General features: G+C 44.5%; 1 protein-coding gene across 1 annotated transcript; it reads left to right on the top strand.

Annotated features, from left to right (window-relative positions):
* The first annotated feature begins 925 nt into the window (after positions 1-925).
* On the top strand, positions 926-17,102 carry grin2ba (glutamate receptor, ionotropic, N-methyl D-aspartate 2B, genome duplicate a). The gene is made up of 13 exons (XM_057328362.1): positions 926-1,097; positions 1,286-1,556; positions 1,690-1,882; positions 2,503-2,617; positions 2,711-2,919; positions 3,048-3,216; positions 3,644-3,797; positions 3,880-4,005; positions 8,484-8,713; positions 8,943-9,103; positions 9,588-9,775; positions 9,964-10,202; positions 10,297-17,102. Exons 1-13 carry the CDS (start codon positions 966-968, stop codon positions 12,415-12,417), a joined length of 4,308 nt encoding a protein of 1,435 aa, XP_057184345.1. The 5' UTR covers positions 926-965; the 3' UTR covers positions 12,418-17,102.
* Positions 17,103-17,524: the final 422 nt, after the last annotated feature.

The following is a 17,524-nucleotide window of genomic DNA, read 5'->3' as shown; positions in this document are numbered from 1 at the left end:
TGTTTGTGTGTGTGTGTGTGTGTGTGTGTGTGTGTGTGTGTGTGTGTGTGTGTGTGTGTGTGTGTGTGTGTGTGTGTGTGTGTGTGTGTGTGTGTGTGTGTGTGTGTGTGTGTGTGTGTGTGTGTGTGTGTGTGTGTGTGCGTGTGTGTGTGTGTGTGTGTGTGTGTGTGTGTGTGTGTGTGTGTGTGTGTGTGTGAAAGTCCAGTTCATGATGTATATGAATTCATATATGATGTTGTAATGTTACGGTTTGATAGAATAAAATGATTCTTATTGTAAGTATATTTTTTCTCTTGCTCCACCTTCACCTTTTATTCGTTCATGTATATATTGTGTGTGTATGTGTGTGTGTGTGTGTGTCTGTTTGTATTGGTGTCATCTGTTAGAAGGGATGTTTTAAGAGTGGATCAGAATGCCAATCATTATGAATGTATATAAACTGAAGTTGATGTGTGTTTGCTTCATTACAATGAGCCCAAGATGAAATTAAACATGAGGTCAACTCTATCAGCATCAATGACATGACTTTCATGAATGAAAGAGAGAGAAAGTGAGTAAGTGAGTGGGTATGTTCTGTCCAGGCACACACACACATGTCTGGTTTATTATCCCCGTGGGGACAGTCCATAGGCGTAATGTTTTTATACTGTACAAACTGTATATTCTATCCCCTACCCCTAACCCTATCCCTAAACCTAAAGATCATAGAACACTTTTTGCATTTTTAGATTTAAAAAAATATTGTTCTGTACAATTTATTAGCTTTTGTGCCCATGAGGACCTCAATTTTGGTCCCCACAGTGACACGAGTCCCCATGTGTTGGTGTGTATTCAGGTTTAGGTCCCCACCGGGATATACAAACATGAACACACAAACACACACACACACACACACACACAAGTGTTTATAACTGTATTGTGATGATGTAACAGTGCTGTGTTGTTGTGTGCAGGATGACAACTCCATGTTCTTTCAGTTCGGTCCGTCCATCGAGCAGCAAGCGTCTGTCATGCTCAACATCATGGAGGAATATGACTGGTACATCTTCTCCATAGTTACCACCTATTACCCTGGATACCAGGACTTTGTTACCAAGGTAATGTACACACACACATGCTAGACAGACACTGATGTGTGTCCCCTCACAAAATGAATGTGTTTGAGCTATGACACACACAAGTCCTCTAACACTGAGGGAGTGTGTGTTTGTGTGTGTGTGCGTGTGTTTGTGTTCCTCATGCTGATGTTTCACTCGTGTGTGTGTGTGTGTGTGCGCATTTGTAGATCCGCAGCACCATCGAGAACAGTTTTGTGGGTTGGGAGTTGGAGGAGGTCCTGCTGTTGGATATGTCTGTAGACGATGGAGATGCAAAGATTCAGAATCAGCTGAAGAAGCTTCAGAGTCCTGTCATTCTGCTCTACTCCACCAAAGAAGAAGCCAACATCATCTTTGAGGTGGCACATTCTGTCGGACTCACGGGTTACGGATACACATGGATCGTACCATCTCTGGTGGCTGGTGACGCTGATCATATCCCACCTGAGTTCCCCACAGGTGACATCACACAGCATCATGTATTCAACGTGAAATATTTACACATCACATCCATCTGCACTCTACTATAGACCTCACACATTCAACAGCGTTCAGTCCGATTGTTCACTGGAATGTGTGTTGTGTTGTGCAGGTATGATCTCAGTGTCTTATGATGAGTGGGATTATGGGCTGGAGGCGCGAGTGAGAGACGGCGTGGCAGTCATCGCTTCAGCGACATCCTCCATGATGCTGGACAGAGGTCCACACACACTGCTGAAATCTGAGTGTCACGGGTCACCTGACAAGAAGAGTCCAATCACAGGCAACCCCAATGAAGTGCTTAGGTAACACACACACACACATGTCTGGTTTATTATCTCCGTGGGGACAGTCCATAGGCGTAATGAATTGTATACTGTACAAACTGTATATTCTATCCCCTATCCCTAACCCTATCCCTAAACCTAAAGATCATAGAACACTTTTTGCATTTTTAGATTTGTAAAAAATATTGTTCTGTACAATTTATAAGCTTTTGTGCCCATGAGGACCTCAATTTTGGTCCCCACAGTGACACGAGTCCCCATGAGTTGGTGTGTATTCAGGTTTAGGTCCCCACCGGGATATACACGCACACACACACACACATACACACACGCAAATACACGCACTGTAGATCTGTGTGTGTGAGACACTGTTGCTCAGGTCAGAAACACAGAGATAAAGATGGAAAATAGAACAGCTTGTTTTACGCAGAGGTCACTCGCTCTCCCTCTCTCATGATGATGTTTCCATGGCAACACAGAGGATGAGCTTGGAAGCCGCAGTGGTTGTGGCTGCCATAACAACACGTTACATATGGCAGAAAAACACCCTCGACAGCGAGGTGATGACAACACCAGTAAACACAGACGGGTGGAACAGACAGACAGACTGATGATGATGATGATGTGTCTGATGACAGGTATCTGATGAACGTCACATTTGAAGGGAGGAATCTGTCATTCAGTGAGGATGGATATCAGATGCATCCCAAGCTGGTGATCATACTGCTGGATAAAGAGCATCAGTGGGACCGAGTGAGTTGTGTGTTTGTGTTGTGTTGTGTTGTGTTGTGTGCGTCTGGACTCTGATCTGTGTGTGTGTGTGTGTGTGTGTGTGTGTGTGTGTAGGTGGGTAAGTGGGAGAACGGCTCTCTGTCCATGAAGTATCACGTGTGGCCGAGGTTCGAGCTTCACTCCGGTGCTGAGAGAAGAGATGATGATCATCTGTCCATCGTCACACTTGAGGAGGCGCCGTTTGTCATCGTAGAGGACGTGGATCCACTCAGCGGGACCTGCATGAGAAACACAGTGCCCTGTAGAAAACAACTCAAATCTGTGTGAGCACAGAATGACTTCACACAAACCTTTCTGCACTTTTACAACATCAAACAAACATCACTTACTTTGATTTAGAAGCTGTGCCCACACCATCAACAATAAATCAAACTCTTTCTCTGTCTGTCAGTAATCACACAGGCGATGCGGTGTACATCAAGCGTTGTTGCAAAGGTTTCTGTATTGATATTCTGAAGAAGATCGCCAAGTATGTGAAGTTCACCTATGACCTTTATCTGGTCACCAACGGCAAGCACGGCAAGAAGATCAATGGCACGTGGAACGGGTTGGTGGGAGAGGTGATGATATAAATACTACAAAAAACACCACCAGCTAATGTCTCATCCCCAAACCAACCCATCCAACTTACAATTCAATATTTCATGACATCACATTTGACATTTATTGTTAATCATTTGAATTCTTCATATAGAAAAGATTCTGTAAACAGAAATGATCGGTCGGTCCTGTCCCAGTTGAGTCACATGAAGTGAAGTTTAGGTGTTTAGAGCTCGAATGAACTAACCCTCTTTCCTTTCTTCTGTTTCTCTCTCATCTATATTTCACACATTAGTTTTCCTTCTTTCCTCTCATAACGTCTGATGTCATGTTTACTTCAGAGAACTTTATGCAAAGTCTTTCTGTTTTTTATTGTATGAGGTGAGAAACCATTGGTGGGTTTTCTCTCTCTCATCTTTTCTTTCTCATGTGCCGATGTGTGTGCAGGTGGTGATGAAGAACGCTCACATGGCTGTGGGATCGCTGACCATCAATGAGGAAAGGTCAGAGGTCATCGATTTCTCCGTGCCCTTCATAGAGACGGGCATCAGTGTCATGGTCTCCCGTAGCAACGGGACGGTGTCACCCTCAGCGTTCCTCGGTGAGCGCGTGTCCTGTTGTTCTCTGTGTGTGTGTGTGTGTGTGTGATGTCTCTTTACTCACGTGTGTTCCTCTCTCTGTAGAGCCCTTTAGCGCTGACGTCTGGATCATGATGTTTGTCATGCTGCTGCTGGTGTCCGCCTTCGCCGTCTTCATCTTCGAGTACTTCAGTCCTGTGGGATACAACCTGTGTCTCGCCGACGGCCGAGGTGACCGGACCCATCTGAGGATGTCTGATGAAATAAATAATTTGTGTTCTTCAGCACGTACTGTTGTGATCTCAGCACAGACGACTTTCTGTTTCCTCTTCATCATCAAACAAACACAAACACAAAAACCCAAACGACGCACATCAGTATATCATCATTATTACCGTGTAGCTCAGTGAGCATTAGAGCATGGCGCTAGGTCATGAGTTCCATCCACTGATCTTTATAAATGACTGGATTGCGCCTAGAACGCTAAACCAACGGCAGGAAGTGAAGTCACCGGAAGCGATTGCGCCGCCATCTTGGTATGCCCAACTGACAGAGAGCGCCATTGACTTACTGTCAAAATGACCATCTAAAATAACCCGTTTACAGCTTATTAAGCGCGCGATAAGTTTTTAGTTCACATGTGTGTTTAAATTAATTGTTACTTCTGATGATTTTTCCAATGTTTATTTTTATTGTGGGCAGAATTGCGACGTATAGCAATACAAAAGGTGAGTGTTTATTGCACAATGTTGTAATGGCCCATGTTTAGAAATGAGCTTAATGGCTTAAAGAACATATACAGCCTGTATTTATCTGTATTTACACTTCAGAATAAGCACATTTGTCATTGGTCTCGTGAGTCTGCTGATCTGATATGTGCGCTACTGTCATGAAAATGAACGTGACTCACTCTATATCTACAGTAATTAGACAGGAAAATTCCTGACTTTAAATAATTACCCGTTTACATGCTTAAGACATTTGCGTTGTAAGAATGTACTGTGAGACTTCAGATATAAAAACGGGGACTGGTGAATTACTGTTTTATCATTAATGTGTGATAACTCAACTCAACTCAACTCAACTCAACTTTATTTATATAGCGCTTTTACAATTTTCATTGTTACAAAGCAGCTGTACAGGAGACACATTGACTACAAGCAAAACAATCAAAGTTGTACCTGCAAAAACAAGAAAAGGTTGAAAACACAGAAGACAGACACACCCACACACAAAACACTCCACACACACAACACGCACACACACCAACACACACAGACACAGAGACACACACACACACACACACACACACACACACACGTACGTACACAGACAAGTACGCACACACACACACGCTCAGTGAGAGCACACATTTAGGATAAAGGAGAGAGAAGCACAGGTCAAATATAACAGATAATAAATTCCTATATGCAATATTAATTAAGTAAAACTTTAAGATTCTAAAGCAGCCCCCCCGGTCAGGCAGATAGTGCAAAAACAGTATGCAAACGGTGGCGAGGAACCCAAAACTCTAATCGAGAAAAAAAACCTCAGGAGAACCCAGGCCCAACCAGGGGATTCCAGTTCCCCTCTGGCAAAAGCTGCTGCCTCTGCACAAGCTCCAGAGAACTTGCACAACAAGGCTAAATAAAATAAATAAACTTAATAATAAAATAAATTATAGTTTAAGATTATCATTAATAATCTAATAGCATTTGAAGTTTTGTGGTGAAGACATGTCAAGAGACCGCGTCCTTCTTTATCCAGCTCTATCATCTCAGCTCTTGTCAGGTCCCCACTTCCCATTCTCCGCTCTACCATCAGGTCAGGCCATGAACTGCATCCTGCTCGCTGTGGTAACCTTGGAACAATGAGACAAGACTGGCTGAGAGTAGAGTACTGTTCTGTACTCTTTGATGCAACAAGTACATCAGTTGTGTTTTTGGTTCCGGTTGATCTAACTAATGCAGCCTAAACCCTCTGAAGATTTATATTATGGAAGAGTAGTGTATGCAAGATTAAAAAGATGCGTCTTTAGTCTAGATTTAAACTGACAGAGTGTGTCTGCCTCCCGGACAGTGCAGGGAAGACTATTCCAAAGTTTAGGCGCTAGATAGGAAAAGGATCTACCACCTGCACTTGATTTTGAAATTCTAGGTATTACCAACTGACAGGACGCCTGAGAGCGTAATGCACGTGAAGGACTGTAATACAAAAGGAGTTCATTCAAGTACTGAGGAGCTAAACCATGTAAGGCTTTATAGGTAATAAGCAAGATTTTAAAGTTAACGCGATGCTTTATAGGTAACCAGTGCAAGGTTGACAGAACCGGGCTAATATGTTCATACTTTTTTGTACGTGTAAGAACTCGAGCTGCCGCGTTTTGGACCAATTGGAGTTTTTGTAATAAGCCTGCAGGGCAACCACCTAACAGTGCATTACAGTAATCTAGTCTTGATGTCATGAATGCATGAATTAACTTCTCTGCATCTGAGATTGACAGCATATGACGTAGTTTAGATATATTCTTAAGATGGAAAAACGCAATTTTACAGGTGTTGGCGACGTGGCTCTCAAATGACAGATTACTATCGAATAGAACGCCAAGATTCTTTGCTGACGACGAGGGTTTTATGGAACATCCGTCAATAGTTAAACAGTATTCTTGGTTGTTACTTATAGCAGTTTTCGGTCCAATAAGTAACACTTCCGTTTTGTCCGAGTTCAGTAATAAAAAGTTGTTACTCATCCAGTTTTTTATATCGACTATGCATTCCATTATTCGATGGAACTGCTGTGTTTCATGAGGCTTCGAGGAAATATAAAGTTGAGTATCATCAGCATAACAGTGAAAGCTAACTCCGTGTCGCTTTATTATATCTCCTAGAGGTAGCATGTATAATGCGAAGAGCAGAGGCCCTAAGACTGAGCCCTGTGGTACACCGTACTGGACTTGCGATTTGCGTGACACCTCATTGTTTATTGCTACAAATTGAAAACGGTCGGATAAATAAGATTTAAACCATTTCAAAGCTATTCCCTTAATGCCGACATAATTTTCGAGTCTATGTAGGAGTGTGCTGTGGTCAATGGTATCGAATGCAGCACTAAGGTCTAGCAGCACCAATAACGAGATACAACCTCGGTCAGACGCCAATAGCAGATCATTTGTAACTCTGATCAAAGCAGTCTCTGTACTGTGACATGCTCTAAATCCAGACTGGAATTCTTCATTGATGTCATTCCTTTGGAGGAAGGAGCATAATTGAGTTGAAACTACTTTTTCCAGAACTTTAGATATGAAAGGTAGATTCGATATAGGCCTGTAGTTCCTTAGTTCTCTAGGGTCGAGTTGGGGTTTTTTGACAAGGGGCCTTATAACAGCCACCTTATATGCTTTAGGCACATGTCCTAATGTCAGAGATGAGTTAATAATACCAAGAAGAGGATCTATAATTTCTGGGAGCATCTCTTTCAGTAGATTTGTAGGTATAGGGTCTAGTATGCATGTTGTTGATTTAGATGATCTAATAATTTTAGACAGCTCATCTTGATCTACGGTATAAAATAATTGCATTTTCTCCTTAAGGGCGCTGTAGTTAGTTTGTTCAGCGGGTTTCACTTCTGATTGCATTGTTATAATTTTTTCTCTAATATCTTGGATTTTATATGTGAAGTAGTTCATAAATTCATCACTGCTATGCTGATATACAGGATCAGAAGTCACTGACGATTTATTTTTTGTTAATTTAGCCACCGTGTTAAATAAAAACCTAGGGTTGTGCTGGTTTTCTTCTATTAGTGATGAAAAGTAGGCGGATCTAGAAGTTATTAGGGCTTTCCTGTATTTTCGAATACTATCCTTCCATGCTGTACGAAATACCTCTAATTTAGTTTTCTTAAAGTTGCGCTCCATTTTTCGGGCCGCTTTCTTTAGAGCCTGAGTGTGTTCATTATACCACGGTGTGGGGCTGCCATTTTTAATCTTCTTTAAACGTAGTGGAGCAACTTTGTCAAGCGTTACCGAGAAGGTGGAATTAAAATTTTCAGTGGTAATGTCAAGATCTTCAACGTTATTTCTCATGATTTGAGACAATTCGGGCAGATTCCCAATAACTCCCAATTCATTTAATAGAACGTTAGGGCATATCAACATGGCGGCGCGGCAGCTTCAGTGTAATGACATCATGAGCAATCCAGTCATTTATATGGTTCAGTGGTCCGATCCCAGGGATTGCACATACTCAGAAGCAAAATGCATAAATGTAAACGTCATGTGCATCATCATGACAGAAAAATCAGTCTGGGTCTTAGTTTTTTTACAGTGCTTTTTACTATTTGCATTGTGTCAAAGCAGCTTTACCACAAGAAAACAAATCAAGAAAAACACGTTGAACACACACATGGAATAAATAAAGATATAACCTTAAAAGTGATATGAAATAAAGAAAATCAAAAACATACAGACACATATGCTAGCATACGTATCTATATACATAAATATGTAAACGCATATATACAGTAGACACATTATATTACTGCAAGTCTTACAAAAGATGAGCTGGAGATCACGGGTTGCACATTAGCATTCCTGGGAAAGTTACGTTCAAATATTCTACTATATTCAAGTGTTCTGGGCTGTTTGAAATCAGAGTATTGGTCTTGATGAGTCCGATGTGTTGATGATCATTGTGTTTGTGTCCTGTCAGAGCCCGGAGGTCCGTCGTTCACAATCGGGAAGGCCATCTGGCTACTCTGGGGTTTGGTCTTCAATAATTCAGTTCCAGTGCAGAACCCCAGAGGAACCACCAGTAAGATCATGGTCAGCGTTTGGGCTTTCTTCGCCGTCATCTTCCTGGCCAGTTATACAGCTAATCTGGCGGCGTTTATGATTCAGGAGGAGTACGTGGACCAGGTGTCCGGCCTCAGCGATAAAAAGGTGTTTAATCATTCACTAACCCTCAGATGTGTATGACTTCATTTTTTCAGCTGAACACAAACAAATCATTCTAAATTAGGCTTCTCAACATGTTGAAGCTCCAGAAGGCACAAACATCATGAAAGTAACACAGTGGAAAGTGAAAGCATACGATGGATAGGATTTATAATGGCGTCACTTTCCTCTGCTGTTTTGATGAGATGATGTGTTTCTCTGTGCTTAACTTCAGTTTCAGAGACCCAACGATTTCTCGCCTCCGTTTCGTTTCGGGACCGTTCCCAACGGCAGCACCGAACGAAACATCCGCAATAACTACAGAGAGATGCACTCATACATGATCAAATATCACCAGCGCAACGTGAACGAGGCTCTGTACAGTCTGAAAACAGGGTGAGATCATCTGAGACGCTTCTTGATTGCTGTTGTTCTTTCTAAAAGAACGAGAAACATTCATACAACTATAAACAAAATGAGCTGTTTTCACAGATGTGCATATGACACAGATATTTCGACCAAAAACATATTTATGTTGTGCAACTGATGTTTATGGTCATGTAGAGAGATGTGGGCGGGGCTTTGGAAGGGGGAGGAGCTGGAGCTGGGCTTTTTGAAATCCCAAATTGGTCCTCACCAATTTTGTGTTTTTAAAGGACGAAAAACATATGTGCTGTAATATTTATTGAAACAGTGGCGTTCATCATACATTTATTCAGTTTCAGCCACACGAAGCACATGCCTTCACACTGAACATGAAATTCTTGGTGAGGAGAGATGGGCGTGCGAGCCCAAGAGAAGCTTCCTCACTCTGTCAGTGGGTTTGAGGTTTGCTGTGAGTTTTCTCTCAATCTCAGATGCGTTTCGTTTTGAATCACAGAAAGCTGGATGCGTTCATCTATGACGCTGCAGTGTTGAATTACATGGCCGGAAGAGACGAGGGGTGTAAGCTGGTCACCATCGGCTCTGGGAAAGTGTTTGCATCTACAGGCTACGGCATCGCCATCCAGAAAGAATCCGTCTGGAAGAGACAGGTGGACCTCGCCATCCTTCAGCTGTTTGGAGATGGTACGGACACACACCCACATTCGGTCCCACTCGTATACACACATCGTAACCTTTTCACTCTTAGTTGCTTGTTTATAAAACATTAGAGATGCATTCAGGTTTACAACTTCCACTTACAAATGGAAACTATAATATTATATTAAAGTCTATCATTAGGACACATTCTGATGTGTGTGTGTGTGTCTCAGGTGATATGGAGGAGTTTGAGGCTCTCTGGCTCACCGGTATCTGCCACCATGAGAAGAATGAAGTGATGAGCAGTCAGCTGGATGTGGACAACATGGCTGGTGTCTTCTACATGTTAGGAGCTGCAATGGCTCTGTCACTCATCACGTTCATCGCTGAACACGTCTTCTTCTGGCACCTGCGCTTCTGCTTCATGGGTGTGTGTTCTGGAAAACCGGGTCTCACCTTTAGCATCAGCAGGGTGAGTGTGTCACGTAAACATACACGTCAAAAACGTCATACGAGTGCTCCTAAACGTTCTCAGGTGTACTGAAACATCTCATTTCCTTTTTCAGGAGATTTACAGCTGCATTCACGGAGTTGAAATCGAAGACAAGAGTTCGGCGCTGAATTCACCCTCCGCCACCATGAACAATACGCACTCGAACATCCTGCGGCTGCTGCGCACCGCCAAAAACATGGCATCTCTCTCCGGAGTCAACGGCTCCCCACACAGCGCCCTCGACTTCATCCGCAGAGAGTCTTCTGTGTACGACATCAGCGAGCACCGCCGCAGTCTGGCCGGACACTCGGACTGCAAAGCCCCGTACCTGCTCGACGATAACATGTTCAGTGACTACATCAGTGAGGTGGAGCGCACCTTTGGCAACCTGCACCTTAAGGACAGTAACTTGTATCAAGACCACTACTTGCACCACCACGGCGGCTCGACCCTGGGCTTGACTGGACCAGCCCCAAACCATCCTCCGAGCCTGGGATCCAGCAGTTCCCTGGAGGGAGGCATGTTTGACTGTGATAGCTTAGCTGGAGGCGTAGCCCCCATCTTCTCCAGTCAGCCGCACTCTGCACTCACACACAGAAACATGAGCAAGTTTGACCTGCTGCAGAGTCAGCCCCCATCGTCCGGGCAGGGCTTAAAACAGGGCCTGGCCGACCTGTATGGCAAGTTCTCCTTCAAAGGTGGGGCGTCTAGTTCGGGATACATCCCAGGGCACGAGAGGTACTGCGGCGGAGCCGATGATGGAAACATCCGTTCGGACGTGTCGGACATTTCCACGCATACGGTTACCTACGGCAATCTAGAGGGCAACGCTAAGAAACGAAAGCAATACAGAGACAGTCTTAAGAAACGTCCGGCGTCTGCAAAGTCCCGCCGCGAATTCGATGAGATCGAGCTGGGCTACCGCCGCCGCCAGCGTCACGGCCACCATCATCACAACCACGGCCACCGCTCTGCCTCGCCTCCTTCTGAACGCAAGAGAGGAGGTAGCACCAACTCAACCTCATATCTGTTACAGGACAAAGAAAGCATGAGGGATTTCTACCTGGACCAGTTCCGTCCCAAAGAAGGCATTCCACAGTGGGAACATGTGGATCTTACAGATGGTCCCAGTGGGTTAGGAGGGCACTGCACTAGCCTGGTGTCTGTGGATGACTTCCTGAAGATTAAACCCAAGAAGCTGGATGGCAGCGATTGGGAATGTCGTAGCTGTCGTGCCAGCAGCGCGGGCAGCAATCAGATCGTCCTTCACGGGGGTGGCTACATTGGCAGGGGCACTAACTGCGTCGCGTCAGGTGGCGGAGGTGGGCTGGGGAGCAGCCGCCCCAGTTCAGCCACTTGTATGCGGTGTGATGCTTGCAAGAAATCGGGCAACCTCTACGACATCAGCGAGGACAGTAGCCACTTACTGGAGCAGCTGGGGGGCAGTAGAATGCAGACGCCGGCGCAGCGTCGCAGGGCCTTCGGTGCAAGGCCGCTGCGGCGACAACATTCCTACGACACCTTCGTGGATCTCCAGAGAGAAGGGGCAGGGGGAGCAGCCGGGCCACTGGGGTTCGGCGGGGCTGGAGGCATGAGTGGGGCACTGCCGCCTGGGCCGCGCAGCGTGAGCCTTAAGGAGCGGGAGCGCTGCATGGACGCCTCCACTCCCTTCGGACACATATTTGAAAGTCAGGGAGGTTTGGAATGCGACGCGGACCTCGACCCACTGTTCTACGGAGGTCTGGAGAGGGCGAAAGGTGGAGGATCGCCGTTCGGTTTGTTCAGAGCGGGAGAGGGTGCACCTCAACGCCGCTCGCTGGGTGAGAGGGAATTAAGAGACAGGGGACTGATGGAAGGGCCTGCGCCCTTATCCAAATCACTTTATCCTGACCGAAGCAACCACAACCCCTTCATTCCCACGTTCGGGGATGACCAGTGTCTGCTGCACGGTGCCAAGTCTTACTACGTCACCAAGCAGCAGGGCGACGCGCACGGCCCCATGGGCGTGACCTCGTTCCTGCCGGCGTCGGCCGCTTCAGGGGTCATGTCGAACTTTCCCGGCCCGCACTTTCCTGCCGAGCTTTGCGTCGGAAACCACCACACCAGCAAGCTGAGCCTCGGTCCACCTCGACCCTTCAACGGCAGCAACGGACACGTGTACGAGAAACTCTCCAGCATCGAGTCTGATGTGTGAACCGATCCTACGAGCCAGACTTTAGCAGAACACGCAGAACTTGAGAGAATGTCATATTTCCTGTCAAGTACATGTTTACAGCGACCATGAGCTGCTGTCCATCTGCTGAATGTGTCTGAGGAGAAGTGCAGTAGAGCAGATGGCCTGTTTCACCTCTCCTCTCCATCACAGCTCTTCTCATCTGCTCTATTGTGAAGATGCGATCATGACAGTGGAACGAATGCGTTTGATTTTTTTTAACAGGGTAACAATTTTACCTCAGAGACGTTGCCAGACACAATCCTCTTGGAACCTCGGAGAAGGTTTTACTGTTTCTTTGGCAGCACATATCCAGAGACGATGTGAGCGGTAGGGACATCAGTCAGTCTCCACATCATCCTCGTGTAACCATGGCAACGGCCTCTCTCACGCTGTTCACTGCCGATTGTTCCGGCTCCCACGCTCATTTAAATTCAAGCGTCTCTACTGCCGTGATATTTCACATCAACAGCGTTACACATCATCTGTGATTCTTTAGTGATTCTTGTTTTTAAGATAATATAGAGTAAGGTCAGTGTTAACTCTGTAAATACATGTTCTCTTTATATTATTAACAGACAACCTTTAATATAGCTTTTTCACATATTTAACAAATAACCAAAATGAAGATAAAACACAACAAAAATATGCAAAGTATAGTCAAGCATTACTACTTCTGAAGTGATAGTTTGCTTTTATGACTCAATTCTGATAGTTTACTGCCAGCTTTACTTAAGAATTGACTAGAATGTAACAGAGCTACGCTGTGCTGTCGTGGACATTTTTATGTTATTCGTTTACGGCTTTGATCCTCACTAAGTTTCTCTTCACACACACACACACACACACACACACGTTTACCTCGCTATCTATGTGAGAACATGAAAGCGGAATATTTATGGACTATTTTTACTTTAGTTTCCAGAGGACGTTTAGCGAACACTCTTTCTATGTTTACTGTAGTGTTAATTATTATAATGGTTAAGTACCCCCCCACACACACACACAGATCTCCAGCTTCAGTGTGCTTTAGGACCTTAAGCTCGAGTGAAGGACTTTAGCGTTTATTTGATGGAGTGTCATTTGTGTTGTAAATGTAAGGTAAACGCTTGAATCCTTCTGCTTTTACAGTTTGTCTTTAAACTCTTTGGTTTTACTAGGTTATGATATCAAAGTGTGCTTTAAGGTGTGTTGAAGCTGGGGGTCAAAATGTTCCCGTCATAGTTCTTCTCACAGCAATAGTTCTATAGTCTTGACTTAAAGCCACAGTTCTGTTCCCACTGTATGTGAGTCTTTCTTCAGTGAAACACAAAAGAAGATATTTTGAGAAATGTCTCAGTGGTTTTGTGTTCATACACTCGAAGTCAATGGGTGTATTCTGCAGAAGAAAGAAACTCATACAGGTTTGATGATGATGATGTAAGAATTCTCATTTCTGTCAGACAATCAGCAGTCAGTTTAGGTTGGCGGTGTGGTTCTGTTCTTGGCAAAACTCCCTGCACATCCATGCAGCCAGCATGCAGAAGAGCAGGGAGCGCAGCGATGACCACCCTCAGGGTGAACAGAACAGAACAGAACAAGCACACGTCACGACTTCTGAAAGACTTTTAAGCCAAACCCATAATGCAAATGCAGTTGAGACTTCTGAAAAGGAATAACAGAAGTGGAGATTGTAAATGTGAGCTGGAGCTGGGGATGGAGGAGAGTATTTCGCTCCTGAGTTACACGATAAGCTGCTATAGCTGAGTGAATTTAAATCGGAAGCTGTGATTGCGGAGGAGGATCAGCTGATGCGAGCTTGACTCACGTGACCTGCCAGAACTAACCCTATCCACTTGATTTGAGGTCTGAACTGTCCCTTTAAACTCACTTTCCTCTGACCCCTCACTGCTGTAGCTTGAGCTCTGTGTGCTTTTCTTGTGTTCATAGAGAAACACGCCTAGTTGTCGTTAGACTTCATTCTAGTGTACTCGCAATATATAGGAAACTTTTAGCGTTCAGTTAACTACGATATTATCATCATTATTATTCTAAGGTAAGTATAGCAGCCGGTTTGAAGTTCTATGATACGGTAACTGTTGTGAAACGCATCGCTAGTCACCACAATACCAAGTCCATCTTTACCTTCACAGAATGGGTGAGTTTGTCACTCGACACGGGTGATGAACGCGTGTGCGCGAGACGGCGGCTTCTACGTCGCATACTCTTGCTGCTGTGGTATCGCCATGCTGTTGCCATGGTAACTGCAGTACCAGAAGATGCAGGCTGAATGAGCGAATTGCTTCACTATGGAATGAGAATCGCATTCACTTTGATAAGTCACAGAATTTTTACATCTCTGAATACGATTCTAAAGTGAATACTTGTACAGATTGTGTATATAATGAACAAAATTCCTTTTCTATGACGATATAAACGCAAACCTCAATGATACTTTAATATTGAGAGGATCTTTTCACGATGTAGAAGGGTGACGACACGCGCTCAGAATACTTTCACATGCTAAATAAAGTGAGTAAAAACATGCGACGCTGCTGTCGAGTTTTTTCTGTGTATGCACGCGCTTCATACTGTACAACACCACCGACTGCAGTGCGTACTGTAATGTGTTACGTAATACACACAACTACACTAGTGTGTCACACACTTGACTGCGTACTATTTACAGACCACTTCGTGGACATCATTTGTAGCGTGCAAACACAAACAACAAAATGTTTCCATCTGTCATCGTTTATTTCTGCTCATCTCATGTGATTGTAAATCTGAGTCTTTTTGAGAAATGTCTCAGTGGTTTTGTGTTCATACATACATTCACATGTTTTCCTGCAGATGAACATGAACTCTCTCTCCCATCATTCATCACACGTTCGCTTCTCTTATTCACTTTCCACTCAGGTAGGAGAAAGAGGCGAATGAAATATTGATGGTGGGGGAGAGCGCGCGCGCATTGGGAAGTTGTGTTTAAAGGCCACACTATCTGTTCATATTATGAGGGAGCTCGTGCGAACTGTACTGTTTTATGAAGCATTTCACCCACCTCCCCCTCTCAACACCCCCACAATCCTTTGTGAAGCACCCGCTCGCTCTTACTAACGGTCACCTAGCAACAGAGCGGATAATAATCGGAAGCCCCGCCCGCTTCTCTGGCTCACTCCACCAAAGTTTAATTTCCCACTAAACACAGTTCGTGAACAGTACATATTCAAAAACCGTGCGGGAGGGCGATTCCGAACCGGGCGGAGCGGTTGCCATGGCAGCATTGCGTAGCATCTCCGCCGCGGCGCTGCGTTGATCGATCGGCGTATGACGTAAAAGTATCGCGAGCGCGATTCGACACCACAGCTGGAAGGCAGCAAAATGATGACAGATGTACAGAAACATCATATTTACTGAGTGTGTACAGCAGTCAGAATAAAGCAATAAGCCGTGTGAAGCAGTGGATTTTATAACAGCTGAGAGCGTTGTGGCACGACGCGATGCGGAGTCAATAAAACCCCCTCAGCTGTTATAAAATGTTCACACGGCTTATTGCTTTATTAAACGGTTATTCCATATGCGTAGCAAGGTTTCATAAAATAAAGTAAATAAAACGATATTTAGGCTATGTAATGCCTACTGTCAGCAGTTATAAATCGGGGTATTTTATAACGGCTTAGAACTCGGCTCAGCCAATCAGAATCAAGGACCATCATACAAATTCACCAGAAGCCGTATTAACTGTGTGTGAATGATCCTGATCTACCAGCATTTATATTAAAACATCAACCGATACACGAAGACAATCAGAACGTCCTTTACTGGCTGTTAGATTCGTCTGCTGTGGTGTACAGAGACCCTGCGATCTCACACAGGTGTTCTCAGTGAAATACACCATTAAAAACATTGACAGCACACAACACAGTCATAGAAACAATGACGTCACAGGTGAAGAAACTGTTCTCGTGTCTGCAGGTCAGAGAGTTCACGAGAGGTCAGAAGTCTTGTAGCTGGACACCTCTCAGTATTATGGGCAGTCCACTACAGTATGTACAAAATCTGATCTGTTTGAAACACATTCACTTCAGAATATCCTTCCTTCTGCCCTTTATCGGGGTTAGGTTGTATTTTCTTGCAGGATGGCGTCAGTTTTTTCATGCACACACTTTCTAGATTGTGTTTCTTGTCTACAATGTGTGTCTCTGGTGTTTGCGATTGGTTCATTTGTGATGTCATTTTGCCATCCCGTGGCAAAGAGAAGAACTACAACATCCTTTATTAAATCAGGTTTTACTTCAGTGTTCCCGCGTGCTGTGTGAGTTTGAACATTTATGCATGACACATACACTCACCTAAAGGATTATTAGGAACACCATACTAATACGGTGTTTGACCCCCTTTCGCCTTCAGAACTGCCTTAATTCTACGTGGCATTGATTCAACAAGGTGCTGAAAGCATTCTTTAGAAATGTTGGCCCATATTGTAGGATAGCATCTTGCAGTTGATGGAGATTTGTGGGATGCACATCCAGGGCACGAAGCTCCCGTTCCACCACATCCCAAAGATGTTCTATCGGGTTGAGATCTGGTGACTGTGGGGGCCATTCTAGTACAGTGAACTCATTGTCATGTTCAAGAAACCAATTTGAAATGATTCGAGCTTTGTGACATGGTGCATTATCCTGCTGGAAGTAGCCATTAGAGGATGGGTACATGGTGGTCATAAAGGGATGGACATGGTCAGAAACAATGCTCAGGTAGGCCGTGGCATTTAAACGATGCCCAATTGGCACTAAGGGGCCTAAAGTGTGCCAAGAAAACATCCCCCACACCATTACACCACCACCACCAGCCTGCACAGTGGTAACAAGGCATGATGGATCCATGTTCTCATTCTGTTTACGCCAAATTCTGACTCTACCATTTGAATGTCTCAACAGAAATCGAGACTCATCAGACCAGGCAACATTTTTCCAGTCTTCAACTGTCCAATTTTGGTGAGCTCGTGCAAATTGTAGCCTCTTTTTCCTATTTGTAGTGGAGATGAGTGGTACCCGGTGGGGTCTTCTGCTGTTGTAGCCCATCTGCCTCAAGGTTGTGCGTGTTGTGG

Source organism: Triplophysa rosa, unplaced genomic scaffold (assembly GCF_024868665.1).
Source record: "Triplophysa rosa unplaced genomic scaffold, Trosa_1v2 scaffold447, whole genome shotgun sequence".
NCBI classification, from domain to species: Eukaryota; Metazoa; Chordata; class Actinopteri; order Cypriniformes; family Nemacheilidae; genus Triplophysa; species Triplophysa rosa.
The sequence above is the reverse complement of the archived record's forward strand: the minus strand, read 5'-3'. Positions and strand labels throughout refer to the sequence as shown.